The sequence below is a fragment of the Diabrotica undecimpunctata genome, chromosome 10 (assembly GCF_040954645.1).
Source record: "Diabrotica undecimpunctata isolate CICGRU chromosome 10, icDiaUnde3, whole genome shotgun sequence".
Taxonomy (NCBI): Eukaryota; Metazoa; Arthropoda; class Insecta; order Coleoptera; family Chrysomelidae; genus Diabrotica; species Diabrotica undecimpunctata.
Genome location: NC_092812.1, coordinates 10265014 through 10284859, shown reverse-complemented (window position 1 = coordinate 10284859; position 19846 = coordinate 10265014). Strand labels below are relative to the sequence as shown.

At 32.5% G+C, this 19846-nt stretch overlaps 1 protein-coding gene across 1 annotated transcript in view; it reads right to left on the bottom strand.

The window, feature by feature from the left end:
• Positions 1-675, bottom strand: part of LOC140451611 (uncharacterized) — a 258028-nt gene extending 257353 nt beyond the window's left edge. Inside the window, exon 1 of the mRNA XM_072545458.1 lies at positions 475-675. Coding sequence (XP_072401559.1) covers positions 475-675 — 201 coding nt within the window. The remainder of the gene's footprint in view (positions 1-474) is intronic.
• Positions 676-19846: the final 19171 nt, after the last annotated feature.

Genomic DNA, 19846 nt, shown 5'->3' with positions numbered 1-19846 from the left:
TTTCTCTAATACAAAGTTAAAAAGTAGTGGAGATAACGCATCACCCTGTTTGAATCCACTGTTGATTTTAGAGCTGCCAGTCAGTTTATTATTTACACGTACTTTAGATATTTCACCCTCCATACAGACTTTGGTCATCCGAATGGGTTTCTTTGATATTGAGAGCTCCGCCATGGCATTCCATACTTGGCTTCTTTCTACGCTATCATATGCCTATCGAAAGTCTATGAAAAGATTGTGTATGGGTCTGTTATACTCCCATCCCTTTTCTAGAAGTTATCTCAGCGTAAATAGTTTATCTATTGTTGATCTGTTTGCCCTAAAACCGGCTTGATATTCGCCTAGGACATTTTCAGCATAAGGAATTAGTCTACTAAGAATGATGTTTGAGAGGGTTTTATATGCCGTATTTAGGAGTGAAATTCCTCTATAATTCGCGCATTTTGTTTTGTCTCATTTTTTGTGGATGGGCACTATTATGTTTTCCTTCCATCGTGCTGGTATCCTTTCTTCTAACCATATGTGCGTTATTAGCTGGTGGATTTGGCGATGTAGTGCGTCTCCCCCATATTTCAGAAGTTTTGCTGGTATATCGTCCGTACCCGACGCTTTGTGATTTTTCAGCTTATTTAAGGCCTTTTGGGTTTCTTCAATGGATTGATTTTTGACGGGCATGTCCGCTGTGATATAGATCTCTTATTTGTGCTGTTCTTCCTGTATGATGTTTAGAAGGTCCCTAAAATACTCTTTCCATTTTTCAGTTACTTCTTTACCGTCGATTATCATACGGCCTTGATTGTCTCTCAGGGTATGGATGGAATTGGTTTTATGTCCTCTTTTCTCAGAGGAAATTGCTTTATAGAATTCTCTGGAGCCTGGTTTGGGCCGGTCTCTCTCCATAGCTTCATATTTTTGTTGTTCATAGTTTCTTTTCTTTGTGCGTATTATTTTTCTTGTTTCTTTTCGGCAGTCGTCATATTCCTTTTTACTTTAGTCTGTTTGCAGTTGTATCCAAGTCTTCCTTACTGTTTGTCTTTTTTTCAGCTGTTTCCGACATTCCTCATCATACCATGTTTTTGCCCTCTTCTGCCTACTCCTTCCAAAGATCTTGTCCGCTGTCTTGGTTATTATTTCGGCAGTCGTTTCCCATAGCTGTTCTATATCAGTGTATTCTCTTTCAGAGTTCAAGATTTGTTCAAGTTGTTCTCTATAGTTTTGTTGTTTCTTTGTATTGTGCATTTCGTCCATGTTCCATTGTGGGTTTATTGTTGTTTTAATGTATTTGTGGCTAGATATTCTGGATTGGACTTTGACACAGCGACCGATTACTGACCATCAATTCGGATTTCGTCACCAAAACGCCACAGTAGAACAAGCAATACTGTACTGCAGTCTTTTTAGATACGTTTTTGACAAACCTACCCTACACTCACTTTAAACTACTTTAATCATACTTTACAGAAAGGAGATATTTAGTAACGTATACTGAAGCCTATACAAAACTCCACCACATCCTATCTGGTGTACCTAAGGGTAGTGTGCTCGGACCTATCCTGTACCTGATATATACAGCTGATTTATCAATAAGCAATAAGCTAATGCTTGCAATATTTACAGAATATACTGCTTTCCTAACATCCCATAGTAATCCAGAAATATCATCAGATAAACTTACTAAACTACATCTAAATAAAACTAATAAATGGTTTAAACTTTGGAAAATTTAAGTAAGTTCCTCAAAACCTACACATACTATATTTACTCTAAGAATAGGTATATATCCAAAAGTTAAACGTGATGGACATATTTTACTCTACAAGGATAACGTAAAATATCTAGGTATTCATCTAGACAAAATATTAACATGTACCAAACATGTATGGACGAAAAGACTACAACTAGGAATTTTATACTAAAAACTTTACTTGATGCTGGTAACTAACTCACACCTATCGATCGATACCTGCCGATATACAAAGTAATAATAAATCCCGTTTGTTCGTATGGTTTGCAGCTCTGGTGTCAGCTAGCAAATCTAATGTTATGAAAATACAAAGATTTCAATCTAAAACTCTAAGAACAATGGCCAATGTCGCTTGGTATATACAGAATGGTGCCTTAGATAAAGATCTGCAGGTAATAACAGTCTCTGAAGAGTGCAAAAGAAGCAGAAAGTTGCGCGTGCATCTTAACACCCTGGCACACAATCTTCTCAAAAAATAACAAGCAAAGAGATTAAAGCAACTTAATTAAAACAACATAATCCCTTGGACCTACAAAACCGATCCTGATAGTGCCTACTACAGTGTAAGCTACGCCTTCAACAGCGTCCGGTCATTGTAATCTGTGCTGCTTGTAGTATTCGTGTTCGTGCATCTATGTATGTGCGCATCCAACCGGTAATCAAACCAATATTTGTGCTCTGATGCTTTAGTCACTTGACTTTACATCTCTCTGACGTTGCCAGAAAAAACAATTTTACTTATTATTTCTATTGTGAAACGGATTGTAAACAATCTTAGATGTGAATAAAACAATCTTCATCTATATTTAGATCGATGTTTATTTTAAGCTTCTTTTAAATTTGACAAAATATAAGTAACTTCTATTATTGATTGTGCTAATGTATTTACATTATCAGCAAATGCGAGAACAATATTTTCTCTACTAGTAGCTATGTCCTGTTTAATCTTCGGATAATTTGTTCTTATGGTGTATACAAATGCTAGGTTAAATAACAATGGGTACAATAGATCTCCCAGTGTTATTCCAGTGTTAACGCCGAAAGCATTTGATTATTTACACCTACTTATTTGAGTTACCGCAGGCAGTCTTAGTTACACCTATCTCAACCGTTGTGTTTATAATTAAAAAAAATGAATGGAATCTCGAACCTGTTTACTATCTATAATAATCTGGTGTTTGTCTTGATTATATTGCCAATACTTTTTAAGCATTTGTCAAACAGTATATATTTAATCAGTTATCGAATTTTGAGACCTGGAGCAACACTGATAATCACTAACTATTTCTTCGGCGTAGGGTAGTAATCTTTTTTAGTAGAAACAAAGCCAGTATTTACTTTATTATTTCTTGTTTTTAGTCAATTTTTTAATTAGTTGTGGATCAATATTGTCAATGTCCATGGATTTTTATATTTTAGGTTTTTATAGCATTGCTAATTTCTTCTAGGCTTATTGGATTTATATTTCGATACTTACTTATTTCTCTATTTCGAGGCAAAACAATCAGTCAAGAGATCCGTTTGGAAAAATATGCTACATAGCAAGAGCCTTTAAAGCCAAAACTTAGGCCGTTGAACACCATACAGGAACCCTGAGAACCGACAGAGAAGATATACCAGAGACATGGAGATTATATTGTCGGGATCTATATAAAGATGATCAACGTCGGGAACATGTTCACCAAACCCCTGAAGAAATCAAAGAAGAACCCAATATACTCGAGAATTAAATAAGACTGGCGGTCAGTAGACCTAAGTATAACAAAGTACCAGTTCCATATATGATAACAGCAGAAATGCTCAAAGCCATAGAAGAAACAGGAATAAAATTGCTTCACTTGCTCTGTAACAAAATATATCCTTTCAAGCAATGGATTTGCCAACGACAATACATAAAAAAAGGCAGCTTTTATAAATGCTAAAACTATAGAACCATCTCCCTGATCTCACAAGACAGCAAACTATTGCTACACATAATCAATGAGAAACTGAAAACTTTCCTGGATTTACTTGATTTACCAAAGAGAGAGATACTCGAGAACGCTTTCTGAAACTAAGACAAATAATAGAAAAATCCAAGGAATTCAATATTCCACTATATATTTTGTTTTATAGATTATCGCAAAGTATTCGACAGGGTCAAATGGCAACACTTAAACAGTTAAAGTGCTTGACATATTCTCAAATGAATTCCATTCAGAACAAGGTGTCACACAAGATTGTATACTATCTCCACAATTATTTAATATATATGGAGGGCATATTATGAGAAGAGCGCTTAAAGGATGGAAAAAGGGCATCTCAGTAAATGGTCGAAAAATAAACAACCTACTTTTTCAGAAGACATCTTCTTGCAAACGATTGGTTGAAAACAAACGTAAAATATTTGGTTGCAGTTAAACATATTAAAGGAAAAGATCATGATAGCAGATAGAATACATAACAATCATCTACACATAACCAGGATTGACGGGTTTAAGGTTATGAGTAAAGCTCGGATTATAGGCAAAATGCCTTTTTTGCCTATTTTGCCTATTATAATTGTTTTTTGCACTTTTTGCCTTTTTTCGTAAATTCCGCCTATTTCTGCCTTTTTTAAAATTTCATGGTACTACCGATGATATTATTCTATTACTAAACCATTCTATAATACAATTTTGGGTCAATAATAAAATATCAATGGTTTGTTTATATAACAGATTTCTAGGAAAATGTACCTGATCGAGACTTAAGGGTTAACTATTTGGAAATCCCTAAGCTTTATTAGTTTATTATCAGTTGTACAGTCGGTTACTGTATCAGAGTTTAGTCACAAATTGCTATATCCTAGTTTAGTTTTGTTGCGTATACCGAAAAGCAAAGAACACGTTTTAAAACGTTTTAGACATTTGTGTGAAAAGATGACATCTAAATTAAGGCTATGGATCGCACCTTATTCGAAACTTTCTCTAGAAGGAGATGGAGCATTTTGTAAACCATGCGGCAAATCGGGAAGTTTTATTTTTTCTCTTTTTTCTCGTCCCACAACATAACTAAATTCTAAAGCGGTTTTAAAATTCTAATTATTTTTTTTTTAAATTCTCAGATTTCAAGTAGAAAAAAGTACTTTATTGACCAGCATTGTGGAATCCCACTTCATAAACGTAATTTGGAAAAATTAAATTATTCTAAGTTAGCCCCAATATCTCTGCGGGACAGTTTAGGCAGTTCAAAAAAAAAGGAGGAAGACAAGATATACAAGATAGTTTAACAAACCTCTTTTACCCAACGCTATACCAGTGACTAAAATAGTTTTAATGCTTTCAGATGCTGCGGCATATATGTTAAAAGCTGCTGTTAATTTAAAGATTTTTTATCTTAATTTAATTCATTGCACTTGTGTAGCCCACGGGGTAAATAGAATTGCTAAAGAAATAAGAAATCTGTTTCCGTTGGTAAATAATTTTATAAATTTTATGAAAAAAGTTTTTGTAAAGGCTCCGTTGAGGGTGCAAATATATAAAGAAAGACTTCCTGGTGTCCCTTTGACACCTAAACCAGTAATTACAAGGTGGGGAACCTGGCTCGAAGCAGATTTTTTTTACTTTGAATACTGCAATGAAATAGAATTAGTTATGTCAGAATTTGATGATGATATTTACGAAGCCATTCGAGAAGCAAATAAAATATTAAAAAATCCCAAATTGAAACAGGAACTCGCTTATATTAATGACAATTATAAATTAATAGTTACCACAATTACCTTATTAGAAACACAAGAGATAAATTTATGTGAGTCAGTAAAATTAATAGATAATTTAAAGACGAAAATTAAATCGGCACGTGGAAGTAACGGTCAAAAAATTAAAAAAAAAAATGAAATATAAAGGTTTTTCGTTTTTATCTAATGTTGCTAAAATTTTGAATGGGACATTTTCCGAGGAATTTCAAAAAATTTCACCGACAATATTGAAAAACATTTAGTTGTTTCTATTAATGATAAAATTTTAAGTGGTTACAATGTTTAATTAATAATTTACAGTTATTTAGTTACTAGTTTATTTATATTAATGTTATGATTATGATGTGTAAATATACCTGCCTTAAGTTAATGTTACGTTAATTCACTTTGTACAATAAATAATAAGTTATATTCCTTTATTGCCTAAATTTTGCCTAAATGTTAATATTCCTGCCTTTTTTAATAAAAATCTTTGCCTATATAGGCGCCTTTTTCTTCAATTTTTGTTGCCTATAAATCCGAGCTTTAGTTATGAGCTCGTTCTGATATCTGGTATCACTGATCACAAACAGATGATCACTGGAGAAAGAAATAAAACGTATATGTGATCTAGCAAAGATCTAGCAAAAGTCGCTGTAGGAAAGATGGACAAAATAATGAAGGACTCTCAAATTTTACAAACTCTAAAAATAAGGTTGATCAACTGCTTAATATTCCCAATACTGACATGCGGATATGAATCTTGGATCCTACGACAGACGAAAAAAAGAAAGATAGACGTCACAGAATGTTTGGTTGGAGAAGAATGTTACGAATTCCATGGACCAACCACAGAACAAATAAATCAATTTTAAATGGGCTGAAGGTCATTTTGCCGCCTGAAAGAATAATTATATACAATATCGCCCCATACATACAACATCACGTAGTTGAGGATTTTTTCAAAATTTTTTTGTCTACTTATAGAATTTCCAATATCTTTATCTAACATGGATTTCTTGGTGATTACTACTCACATATTCAAACTTCCGGTGTCTCCTTTTATAAAATTTTGATTTGCAGACTACAGTCATAATTCCTTTCTAAGGTAACAAATTCTTTTGTAGATTTTTTATTTCTACAGAAACAATGTGGAAAAATATTGCCTCCAACTGTGAATATATACCAGCAATTAATACAGTATAGTCACAATGCACAACAGCCCTTTATCAACCAATTGAATGCCTTCTCCACCAGACTAATTTCGTTCGACATCTAATTTAAATGACCCGCAAAAAGTAAAGGAAAGGCCCAATACTGACTCCTTTCAATTTGAAAAAAATTGCAGAACTCTAGTCTCCAAAAATCAAGGATATTCTAAACTTGAAAACTTCCAGCAAACTAACTAGTCCCAATGAAGTGGCCTAACTTAGATTAGAAATGTTTTCTTCTTTAAAAAAGTCTACAAAAAATTGTTGAATTGTAAAGAGTGCGACCGTCAATTTATATTTCAAAATTATTCGACTAGTGAATGCAGAGGTTTAATCGGTCATTCAGGTTGATAAATAAAAAGTCGGCTGCTTCATTGGTTTAATAGAAGACGTTTAGTTTTGTATTTCTAAAGCTTCATCAGTTCTAACTCAATATGTATAGATGTTGTATGTAATGTAAAATTTATTGAACATTTGGATTAAACTTAACAAACAAAATATGTATATATATATATATATATATATATATATATATATATATATATATATATATATATCGGTTTTAGATTGTCTTTCGACGTTGTCCGATGCCTAACTTCCACGTCCTTCTATCATCCCATTGGCCATCTCTAAGATCCCTTGTACTCATTGCCTTGGTTACCCCTTATTTCCATGTCTTTTTGGGTCTTCCTCATTTTTTACGGTTTGGTGGTACACACTGCATAATCTTTTTGGGCAATCTTGTGTCTTCCATTCTTTGAATATGACCATACCAAATTAACTGTTTCCTCTTAATATTAGTTGTTAAGTAACCGTCTACTCCAATTCGTCGTTTTATTTCCTCATTTCGAACTCTTTCCATGCGGGATATACCTAACGATCTTCTAAACACATCCATTTTTATAGCTTCTAATTTTTTTCTGTTGTTCTCGTTTATTCGCCAAGTTTCTGCTCCGTAAAGTAGGCTGCTTTTAATTAGTGTTTCATATATATTGTATTTTCGCTTTGTTCTTATTTCGGAGCTCCAAAGTATTTCATTTAGGCAGCCAATTGTTCTTCTAGCTTGTATTACCCTTTTCTTTATTTCCTCATCGTCTTTTCCCGTTCTATCGAAGATTACTCCCAGGCACGTATATATATATATATATATATATATATATATATATATATATATATATATATATACACTATTAGTTCTTCAAGTTTATGACCTACAAGACAACACTTCAGATATCTTAAAAGTGCTTTAACTAATCAGAAAAAATGGATGTTTGGACAGAAATGGGTTCATATAATTTATTTTTTGATATTAAATTTACATTATTATTATATTTTTTCATTTCTGTAGTCATTTCATAGCTTCAGAAAAATCTAAAACTTACGGTTTAGGTAAGAAATCCCTACCCTGAGTAAACAAGATAAATTATAAAGCTTCCCGAGAATTTTTAAAATAAGAGTCGAGCACAATTTGTTCATACCATTAAAGGATTAGGTGTACATTGGGTAATCTGCAAATCTCTTATGCCGAAATGAAATTAAAATTCGCTGGCTCATCATAAACTATGAATATTATATTAACTAGATTGTAGATTATATTTCTGAAAAATCTCTAAGATTTATATGCAGTTTTTTTATTTAAAACATTTATACCACATACCAATTTTATATCTCTTAAATAATTTAATACATTTAAATTTTTATCTGTCAGGATGGATTTGGGGTCGTCTGAAATTCCATGCATTCTTCTTTGATTTTGGAATCATGGGCAGTAAAGTGGTCAAAAACGGATATGGAGAGTCTTCAGCGAAAATTAAGAACACATCTCAAAAAGGCGCAAAAACACCATCCACGCAGTGCAGAAGAGAGAACAACATTACAGCGATATCAAGGAAAAAGAGGACTTAGGTCAGTAATTGGATAAACAGGTCGCTAATTTAAGAACTTATTTGTAGGTGCAGGCTGAGACATCTACCTTACATCGAACAATTTGCGCAGTAGATGATAATGCACAAAAAATGCGCACCTGGATGAGTAAACCTCTGCATGGTCGACATCTCAATGAGATCAGCCAAGAATTTGTCGACCATACAGCGTCAAACTATTGGTTGACATCAGGAAAGGTGTTTCCTGAGACTGAGGGCTTTCTACTTGCCATTCAGGATCAGGTTATTCCTGCTAAAAATTAAGTGACATATATTGTTAACGATGCTCAAGTCCAAAATGACACACGCCGATATGGATGCCAAGCCCAAGAAACCATCCAACCAATCTTACCGGGGGCTGCCAGGCGTTTGTCGGAACTAACTATAAAGAACGCCATGACTCAGTAGGAAAGATTATCCATCAATAACTGGCTGAGAAAGTGGGTCTTCTCCAAAGTGACCATTTTCTTTATTATCAATATGTCCCTGCCATAATGCTTGAAAATGACAACTACAACCTATACTGGGACCGGACTGTGCTCACAGACCAACCAGTGGCACATAATAGCCCGGATTTCATACTAGTTAATAAACTTACCAGACAAACAACACTTATTGATGTGGCGATACCTAACAACAATAATTTACTTGTTAAGTACAACGAAAAGATCGCCAAGTGTAGAGATCTAGAAATACAAATCAGGAGACAATGGAGAATGGAAAGTACCCAGACAGTACCTATTATTCTATCTACTACTGGTGTTATTCCCAAAAACCTCCTAGCGAACATAAAACAGCTGGGTCTAAATTAACATCTTTATAAGGCCATGCAGAAAGCTGCATTCCTCGCGACGTCCAGATGTGTACAAAAATTTTTGGGAGATACTCCAGCAAACCAAGTCAGCTAGGGCTCGATAATACGGAAAAAGTCCCACCAGAGCTCAATCCTTTTGATATCGTTGGTATCTGAGATGAGTGAATTTTCCCCTTAGATGGAGTGTGAGCCGTATGGCTAAATCTTGATTTAAATGAAATAAGTTCAAATGTTTATAGGTACTCGCTGTTTTCTTCAGATGATATAAAAACATATTAAAAAATTCTTAAACTTCCAAGACTGTTCTACGGATTTGTTCACGTTCGTCGATGATTTGTTGTCTCAATTTCTGCAAGAATGTTGATCGTCTAACGTAGACACGTTACTTCAGAAAACCTGAAAGCAAAGTATTGTTCTCAAGCTATTTTCTTGTGGCGTCTTAAATCAGATTGATTTCCGAATCTTATTTTAAATTTAATTGTGACTTATTCCCATTAAAATAGAAAAATGTTGTAACGTTATAAACGTCACATCTCTATTAATTTATATTTTAATAATTATTTCATTTTAATTTCTTTATTAATTTATTAATTTCTTTATCTTCAGTTTAATTTTTACTATTTTTTATTTATAAAAATAGTTGGCGCCCCATGTTTTTTCTCTTTTTCCTCTGTCTTTATTTTTTTTCTCTCTTTCTGTCCCATAGAATAAATATTCGCCCTCTCACTTTTGTTCGGCAGACTATTCTGTTCCGTGTTGACTGACAAGCTAGTTTCATGATATCTATAGCAGCATTCTATGACATCTGTGCTAACTTCATTCAGTCTCCCACTTTCTATCAAAACAACTTTTCTGTAGTGAGATTATTTTTTGCCTCTTTTTGAAATTTATAAAAGAAGGCAAAAATTATTATAAGACTCATTTTTATAGTCTACAAATTCTCTTGGGGTAAGTACTTTCATTGTGATATTAATTCTATAATTCTGACCACATTTCCAATATTTGTAACCTTACTTTCTTTCGAAAGCACATTTTTTTTCTGATATATGCATTAGGACTCTTTAACAGAATTTAACTAAGTAGTAACATTCATATTTCATTTTTTCCTTGCCATATGCTATTTGTTTAAGTGTAATTTTGTAAGATGGCAAGGAAGTTAAACCTGTCTTTTTGATGTGTTTCTAATGCATGTTGTTTCTTATCCTTTTAGTTTATTGGAGATATCAAAACTTTATTGGTTTACTGGATATTTTATTGGGTTTGTTGGACACATCAAAACTTAATTGGATTTATTGAATTTATTGGTTTATTGGACACCAAAACTTAGTCAGGACATACAGCCACGTGTGACTGCAGCTCTCCAGAAGCCACAAATTCTAATCGGAGGACCCAACAGCTAGAACACACAATCAGCCCATCGAAGCAATAAGTAACACTTATTAACTGTTAAGCTTTGGCAGGGTTAATTATTGTTTTTTTTATTCTTTTAAATAAATATGTTTGGTTAAAATTTGCCTTATTTGCTACCAGCTGAGAACTCAGGTTCAATCCCTAGTTTAAGACAAGACGAACTCACCCTTAAGATACTGAGCTAGGCAAGGTATAGACGATAAGCTCCCATGGTTGATTGAGGTATTATTTTTACAATAGTATTTCAATTCTCTTTGGTAGTCTTATCGTTACACATTGGCGCCCAACCGTACTTGTTTTATTCAGGGAATTGTGCTCTGAGTTTTTGGTTTGGTGGCAAATAACAAACTTTAATAAATACTTTCTTATTTATATTTTTTGTGTGTTCATATTATCATTATTTGCAGTTAATTTTAATATTTCCATATTTTTGAATGTTTTTATATATTTTCACATGTTGGGTTAAAAAGTATTACCATTTTTATATATTTCAGCATATATATTTTATACTCAGATATTTTTATGTTTTTTTTTGATGGTAGGTACTTTTATACTGTTGTAAGTGGTTTGTTTTTTTAACTTAACCAGTTTTTGTGGATAGTGTATTTTAATTACTTTCTTAATTTTTTTAAATTATTTCTTCAAGATGCTACCTAAACATTTAAAGACAGATGAATTATCATATGAAATTCTTATTAGGAATGTCTCTGTCCCAAATACAGTAGAGGAAAAACGAAAGATCCTTGCTGGACTTCTTTCTCAGGAAGCCAGTAACCGTAGTTTTTCTGATGTTTCTGTTAATCTATCTTTTGATGTTGATTACCAACAAGCTTTAGCTTCCTATTCTGACCTATTAAGTCTTATATCTGATTATTCAGGTACAAAATCTAATAGTAGATTCAAAGCTTTCAGTTCTCGTTTAACTCATTTGTCTGGTAGAATCTCCCGTCTACAGCCAACTTCTGTAGACGAAGAAAAATTAAAAAAAAGCTATCCGCTATGATTTGTTGAAATTAGAAGGTACTTTGTCTGACATTGTAGATCAACCTGATATGGTAGACCAACCTGTTGCTTCTACTCCTGATAGAGTAAACCTCAATTATTCTCAATCTTCAGTCTCACCTGTTAAGTCTGTTCCTGTTTATAAATGGGGTATTAAAAAATTTTCTGGTAAAAAACCTCTAATTCCATTTCTCGAACAGATTGAAACTTTAAAGTTTTCTAGGAACTGCACTGATGAAGATTTATTCATCTCTGCAGGAGACCTATTTGAAGGTGCTGCTTTTACTTGGTGGCATAATCACTTTACAAAAAAATCTTTTAATTCTTGGTCTGAATTAGTTGCTTCCTTAAAGGAAACTTATTTACCTTACAATTATAAAAGAAATTTGTGGGAACAAATACGTTCTACAAAACAGTCTTTCAAACAACCTGTCTCTGCATATATTTCTTATATGGAGTCTTTGATGCTCCGGTCTTCAAAATCTATTCCTGAGTGTGAAAAAGTAGATGAAATCATTAATGGTCTTCTTCCTGATTATGTCAAGGCTCTTGCTTTCCAGGATGTGGAATCAGTTGCAGACCTTACAAAGTATTGTAAGAGATTTGAAGCCGCTCTTACTATTTCTTCTCGCAGTAAATTTTCTGTTGAGTCTCTTTCTTCTTCTGCTACATGTTGGAACTGCAACATGACAGGCCATACTTTTCAAGTATGTAATAAACCCAAGAGAAAGTTTTGTCATAGTTGTGGGTTTAAGAATATCACCACAAATGAATGTAGCAAATGTTCAAAAAACGGTTTGCGAGGTCAAGCTCCGACAGACAGCATGCCTCAAAGCAGCCAAACGTCTGTCCCAGGAACATCGAGCAAAGGCAAGAATATCCCAGAGAAAACTTTTCAAAAACGTTCAAACAACCAAAGTCAGTAACCGTTTCTAAGAAAGTTATAACTAAAATTGCTTCTTCTTTTATATCTAATGATAATTTAAGTACTTTTTCTTCAGTACAATCTAAAACTTTACCTTCTTCTAGTACTTCTGTTCTTTCTAGTGGTCCTTTAAATTCAAAGGTACCTTTCAATTCTGGTCCATTACTAGATGTCCATACTAACGATAATAGACCATATATTTCTATTTCTGTAGGTGATGAGACAATCTCTGCACTTCTTGATAGTGGCAGTAATGTTAGTATTATTGGTTCTCCTTCTTTATTTTTACTTAAAAAGCTTAATTTAGCACTTAATTATGATGTCTCAGTTCAACTCACTACTGCTGATGGAAACATTCAGAGTACTTTAGGATATGTTTGGTTACCTGTTACTTTATTGAGTAAAACTCAATCACTTAAAGTGTTAGTGGTTCCTTCTATTTCACATAAAATGATATTAGGCATGGATTTTATTCATTTGTTTAAACTTTCTTTGGATTTCTCAAATTTTTCATTTAAGGCTACAGATTTATCTACTTGTGTAGTAAATACTATTATCAGTTCTGAAAATCTTTCTGACATTCAGCAATCACAACTCAACTCTGTTATTAAGTTGTTTAAAGAAATAGGTCCTACAGATTCCATTGGTAGAACTCATCTATATACATATCATATAGATACTGCCAATGCTAAACCTATTAAACAGAGACAGTATCCATTGTCACCTGCTATGCAGAAGGTTTTAAATGCTGGAGTGGATGAAATGCTAAAACTTAAATTTATAGAACCCTTAACTACAAGTACACCGTGGTCTTCTCCTTTATGGCTTGTGCCAAAGAAAGATGGTTCACACCGAGTTTGTTTCGATGGTAGGAAACTCAATTCTGTTACAGTTCCTGATAGTTATCATATGCCTTTAATTGATACAATTATTTCCAAAGTAAGAGATGCTAAGTTCATATCTTTTATTGATCTTAAACATGCTTTATATCAAATTTCTTTAGATGAAGAATCTAAATTAAAGACTACTTTTTCTGTGCAAAATAGAGGTTTATTTTGTTTTAATGTTTTACCTTTTGGTCTTAATAATAGTGCTCAAGCTATGTGTAGAGTCATGGACTCAGTTATAGGTCCTTTATTAGAACCTTTTGTTTTTTATTATCTTGATGATATTATCGTTGTAACCCCAGATTTTGATGCTCATATCAAAACTCTGAAAATGCTATTCAAGCGTTTGAAAGATGCAAATCTCACTGTTAATTTTGAGAAATGCCAGTTTTGCAGATCTTCACTGCAATTCCTTGGATTTGTAGTAGATGATCAAGGGTTAAGAACTGATCCTGGTAAGGTCCAGTCTATTTTGGAATACCCTGTACCCACAAATACAACCCAGATACGTAGGTTGATTGGCTTAATTGGTTATTACTGTAGGTTCCTAAACAATTTTGCTACTATTTGCAGTCCCATTTCTGACTTGCTCAAAGGCAGAAAGAAAGGTCAACCTATTACGTGGACTCCTGAAGCTGATGAAGCTGTTCAGAAAATTAAGCAGGTTCTTACAACAGCTCCTGTTCTTGCAAGTCCTGATTTTTCCAAGCATTTCTATCTTGCTTGTGATGCAAGTGACTCTGGTGTTGGTGGTGTATTATTTCAAAAAGATGATGGATTAGAACATCCTATTGCTTACTTTAGCAAAACTTTAACAAGAGCTCAGCGAAAATATACAACTACTGAGAAAGAATTGTTAGCAATTTTGTTATCAATTGAAAAATTTAGATGCTATATTGAAGGTAGTGATGATTTTACTGTTATTACAGATCACTCCTCATTACAGTGGTTATATAGCATGAAGAATCCTTCTCCTAGAATTGCCAGATGGATAATAAAACTGTCTTGTCACAAATTTACTGTTGTTCATCGTAGTGGTTCTTTAAATGTAGTAGCTGACTCTCTTTCAAGAATTCCTGAAGCATCTCTCTTGAATTTATCTAATTTAAAAACAGATGCTTGGTATAGGAATATGATAGCAAAAGTTACAGATAATCCTAACTTATATCCTGCTTTTAAGGTTCAGGATGATGTTCTTTATAAATATGTTTTTTCTAGCTCAAAGTTTTCTGATTCTTCTCCAGAATGGAAAATTTTTGTTCCTTCTCCACACAGGAAGGAAATTTTGCAAATTTATCATGATGATCCTACAGCTGCTCATTTAGGTGTCTTTAAAACCCTTTCTAGGATTTCAGAATTGTATTACTGGCCTAAAATGAGATCTTTTGTTGTGAACTATGTTCATAAATGTAAAGTTTGTGCTTCTTGCAAGCCTTTAGAGAATATTTCTCCTGTCTTTAATGAAGTTCAGAAGAGAATAGGCCACTCTTACAATACCAACACTAATTGCTACAATTTAGGTAGACATGATGTAAAATTTCATGTAACTGCTAAAGTCCGGAAGAAAAATAACATCCTTTCAAAAGCTGTGGATGATTTTTCTGCTAAATTAGCTCCCAAATTTATTCCCTGTATTATACATAAAGTTTTATCTCCTTTAGTATATAATGTTAAGGATCTAGATGGTAAAGACCTTGGTAATTTTCATGTGCAAGATATTAAGTTAGATATTACTGATTCTAGTGATGATGAGTCTCAATAATGTTGTATAATATAGTAAAGCATTATCTTTTATCTCTTTATATTTTGATATTTCTGTAGTTATGATAAACATATTAATCTTATTTATTTGACGTTACCCTAACTGTTTATATATTCCTATTATTTTACTTTGGGTAATTGTTTTTGATTTTGATACAATTAAAAGCCTCATCCAGCACTTTATGTATGACAACATGGTTAGTTGCATACATGGTGTTTTAGTTTTCCTAGGATACATATATCCTAAGGAGATTTTGGGCCAGATTATATGAATCTGTGTTCCTTTTTGGTCTTTTAGAGACAATTAATATACCGTAGTAGGTATATATATATATTTTTTGGATGATGTGTTTTTTTTTATTTCTTTTGGAGTTAAAATAATTCTATGCATCTACTTTTAGAAATCTGGTGTAGAATTATGGCGCTTTGAAGTTTGATTGTAGTATACCTACTTTCACTTGTTTTCTTCTATTTTTGTAAACTATATTTATGCAGTACTTTATTCTTTTGTGTAGATCCCTTGTTTATATTTAGTGAGAATAACATTTCTTATGTATCATTATCTTATTTTCATTATTAACTTACTCTTAGTCTTCTAAGACTTGTTTTATGCAGTTACTATATCTCTTTTGTGTAGAACTTTGTCTTATTTGACATATCAAGTAAAGTTTATATGTATTTTTGAGTTGTTTATCAATAATTACATTTGCATATCAATGTCTACATGCTTTTACTCATTTTATAATTTTGATATTATTGTTACCTTACTTTAGGTACTCAGTTATCCTGAGTACTAATTTTTTTTGAGGTTCTTTCATTAGCAGTATCCATTAACTATTCATTTTTGTGAGATATGATCTCTATATTATGTATTTACCTGACTTTGCTTATTTGTCTTTATTTTTGTATACTTACCTTTGACTTTGATTATTAACTAGACTTCATACTATGTGTATAGAATGCTATTTTGCAAAGGAAGTTGTTGTGCTTCCGAAGAAGAATTTCTGAAGACAGAATTCTTCAACAATGTATATCTGAATATATCAGATGCATTGCCCCTTTGTTATTATTGTTTTTGTTATTGTGGGCCTGAGCTTTGATGCAGATGTACATTCGTACCACTGGATCTTCCTTAAATGGTGGGTTGTCTCCAGGGTATGGCGTCGGGGGGTTCATGGCACATAGGGCTGTCGTCTCCGAGGAGCGCTGTCGTGGTTTAACCGTGGGCTATGGGCTACTGCGTTCATACCAACATGGTTTCAATTGATCCTTTGGTAGGGTCCATGTACAGTACCAAAGTCTACAGACACCTGATTAGTTTAAATTAATATTCCCTATTCATTTTTAGTCTGATGAATACTAAAATTCATTGGGTAATATGCATTTATATTCCCCTGAGCGTTTCCCTCAAAAACTGTATATTATAATTATTAAATTTTATTATAAACTTTATGCTACACCATCTTACTGCTTACTTTATAACAGTACCTATTTAATTTCAGTTTAATGAATACTGAAATTCATTGAGTAATTTTTTTTATTTTTCCAGAGATAATCTCTGTAGTAGTTTATTAATATTAGATTAATAATTTTAGTGTGATGAATACTACAATTCATTGGGTAATTTTTTTTATTTTCCCCAGATTAACATCTGAAAATTATTTTGTTATTTTTTTTAAATATAGCAAATTTGAATTATACTTTAAATTTTTTATGAATAGTAATGTATACTTAATTACTTATATTCATTAATTTAATTATTTTGTTATATATATATATATATATATATATATATATATATATTTTAAATAACATATAACAAATTTTAGTTTGACGGATACTACAATTCGTTGGGAAGTATTCAATTTCCCTGAGTAATACTCTAAATTTTTTTTTATGATCATTCTTTTGTTATTATATTCATTAACTTGATTGCTTTGTTATAAAGTATTTATTTTTGATTTGTTACTACGGATTACTACTGCATATATTTATTCCTAGGTAGAACATTGTGTTCTTGTTTTCTTTGAGAAAAATTTCTTAGTTGTGTTCGAAATTTTTCTGATGGGTGGTAGGAGTGTGTAACGTTATAAACGTCACATCTCTATTAATTTATATTTTAATAATTATTTCATTTTAATTTCTTTATTAATTTATTAATTTCTTTATCTTCAGTTTAATTTTTACTATTTTTTATTTATAAAAATAGTTGGCGCCCCATGTTTTTTCTCTTCTTCCTCTGTCTTTATTTTTTGCTCTCTTTCTGTTCCATAGAATAAATATTCGCCCTCTCACTTTTGTTCGGCAGACTATTCTGTTCCGTGTTGACTGACAAGCTAGTTTCATGATATCTATAGCAACATTCTATGACATCTGTGCTAACTTCATTCAGTCTCCCACTTTCTATCAAAACAACTTTTCTGTAGTGGGATTATTTTTTGTTTTTTTTTGAAATTTATAAAAGAAGGCAAAAATTATTATAAGACTCATTTTTATAGTCTACAAATTCTCTTGGGGTAAGTACTTTCATTGTGATATTTATTCTATAATTCTGGCTACATTTCCAATATTTAAAACCTAACTTTCTTTCGAAAGCACATTTTTTTTTCTGATATATGCATTAGGACTTTTTAACAGAATTTAACTAAGTAGTAACATTCATATTTCATTTTATCCTTGCCATATGCTATTTGTTTAAGTGTAATTTTGTAAGATGGCAAGGAAGTTAAACCTTTCTTTTTGATGTGTTTCTAATGCATGTTGTTTCTTATCCTTTTAGTTTATTGGAGATATCAAAACTTTATTGGTTTACTGGATATTTTATTGGGTTTGTTGGACACATCAAAACTTAATTGGATTTATTGAATTTATTGGTTTATTGGACACCAAAACTTAGTCAGGACATACAGCCACGTGTGACTGCAGCTCTCCAGGAGCCACAAATTCTAATTGGAGGACCCAACAGCTAGAACATACAATCAGCCCATCGAAGCAATAAGTAACACTTATTAACTGTTAAGCTTTGGCAGGGTTAATTATTGTTTTTTTTTATTCTTTTAAATAAATATGTTTGGTTAAAATTTGTCTTATTTGCTACCAGCTGAGAACTCAGGTTCAATCCCTAGTTTAAGACAAGACGAACTCACCCTTGAGATACTGAGCTAGGCAAGGTATAGACGATAAGCTCCCATGGTTGATTGAGGTATTATTTTTACAATAGTATTTCAATTCTCTTTGGTAGTCTTATCGTTACAATGTAAAATCTGGAAAACGAGCAAGATACTTTATAAATTCTCTACCCCGAATTTGCGACTTTCGAAAATTTGAATGCTCAAAGTCCCTAAGCCATCTGTCGTAGTAGAGAGATATTCCATGTAGTTGAAACCAAACATTTGTACTAAATGCATATTCTGTTAAAGCGTCAGAATAATATGGTTATTTAAACTTACAGTGAAGTGAAAAACTTATAGTGTAAAAAGATATATATTTAAAATATAATAAACAATTTTCTAGATAGATAGATATAAGACTCCTAAAAAAGTAAAAACAGATATTAATAAGAATTTTGCAAAAATAGTTAAAGACACTACTAAAGGCATAGAAAAACAGTGGAACGAAATGAAGACATCTATTACCACAATTGCGCATGAATATCTAAAATCAAAGAGAGAAAAGAAGCAAGAATGGATGAGAGATAAAATATTGCAGATGACGGAAGAGCAAAGAAAATTAAAAGGTAGAAATGACAACGAATGCAAAAAGTTGCATAAGACTTATACTAAAGGAGATAAAAGGGACAAAAGAAGCATGGCTGACGGAGAAATATACGGAAGTTGAAACACTACAACGCAAACATGACGATTTCCATATGCACAAAAAAAATTAAAGAGGTACAGAAAACAACGCAATACAGGCATAGTTGTAGACATTGAAGGCCAGATTTTGACTTACTAGAAATATTCGAAGATGCAGCACGAAGTCCGGCTGAAATAAACAATACCTACGGCCCACAAAAAAAAACCAAGAAGTAACTATGGCCATTAAGCGGATTAAAGATGGGAAATCGCCAGGACTTAATTAGGTGCATGATGAAATTTTAAAGCTATTAGAGGCTCACCAAATCACAGCTCTTACGAAACTATTCAACAACATCTGGTTACTTACTTGATGAGCCATGCACTTAAAGTACTCCTTACTATCATTCACTCACGCATATATACCAAATTAGAAGAACACCTAAATAAAGTTCAATTTGGATTCAAAGCAGGACTCGGAACAAGGGAAGCACTTTTTAGTTTGCAAGTTCTAATACAGAGAGCCAGGCATGTCAACCGCGATATGTATGCATGTTTCATTGATTTCGAGAAGGCATTTGATAAAGCCCCAAATGGGAAACTAATCGATATCCTAATATCATCAGGACTCAGTGGTAAGAATATAAGACTGATCTCAAACTTATATCTCCAACAA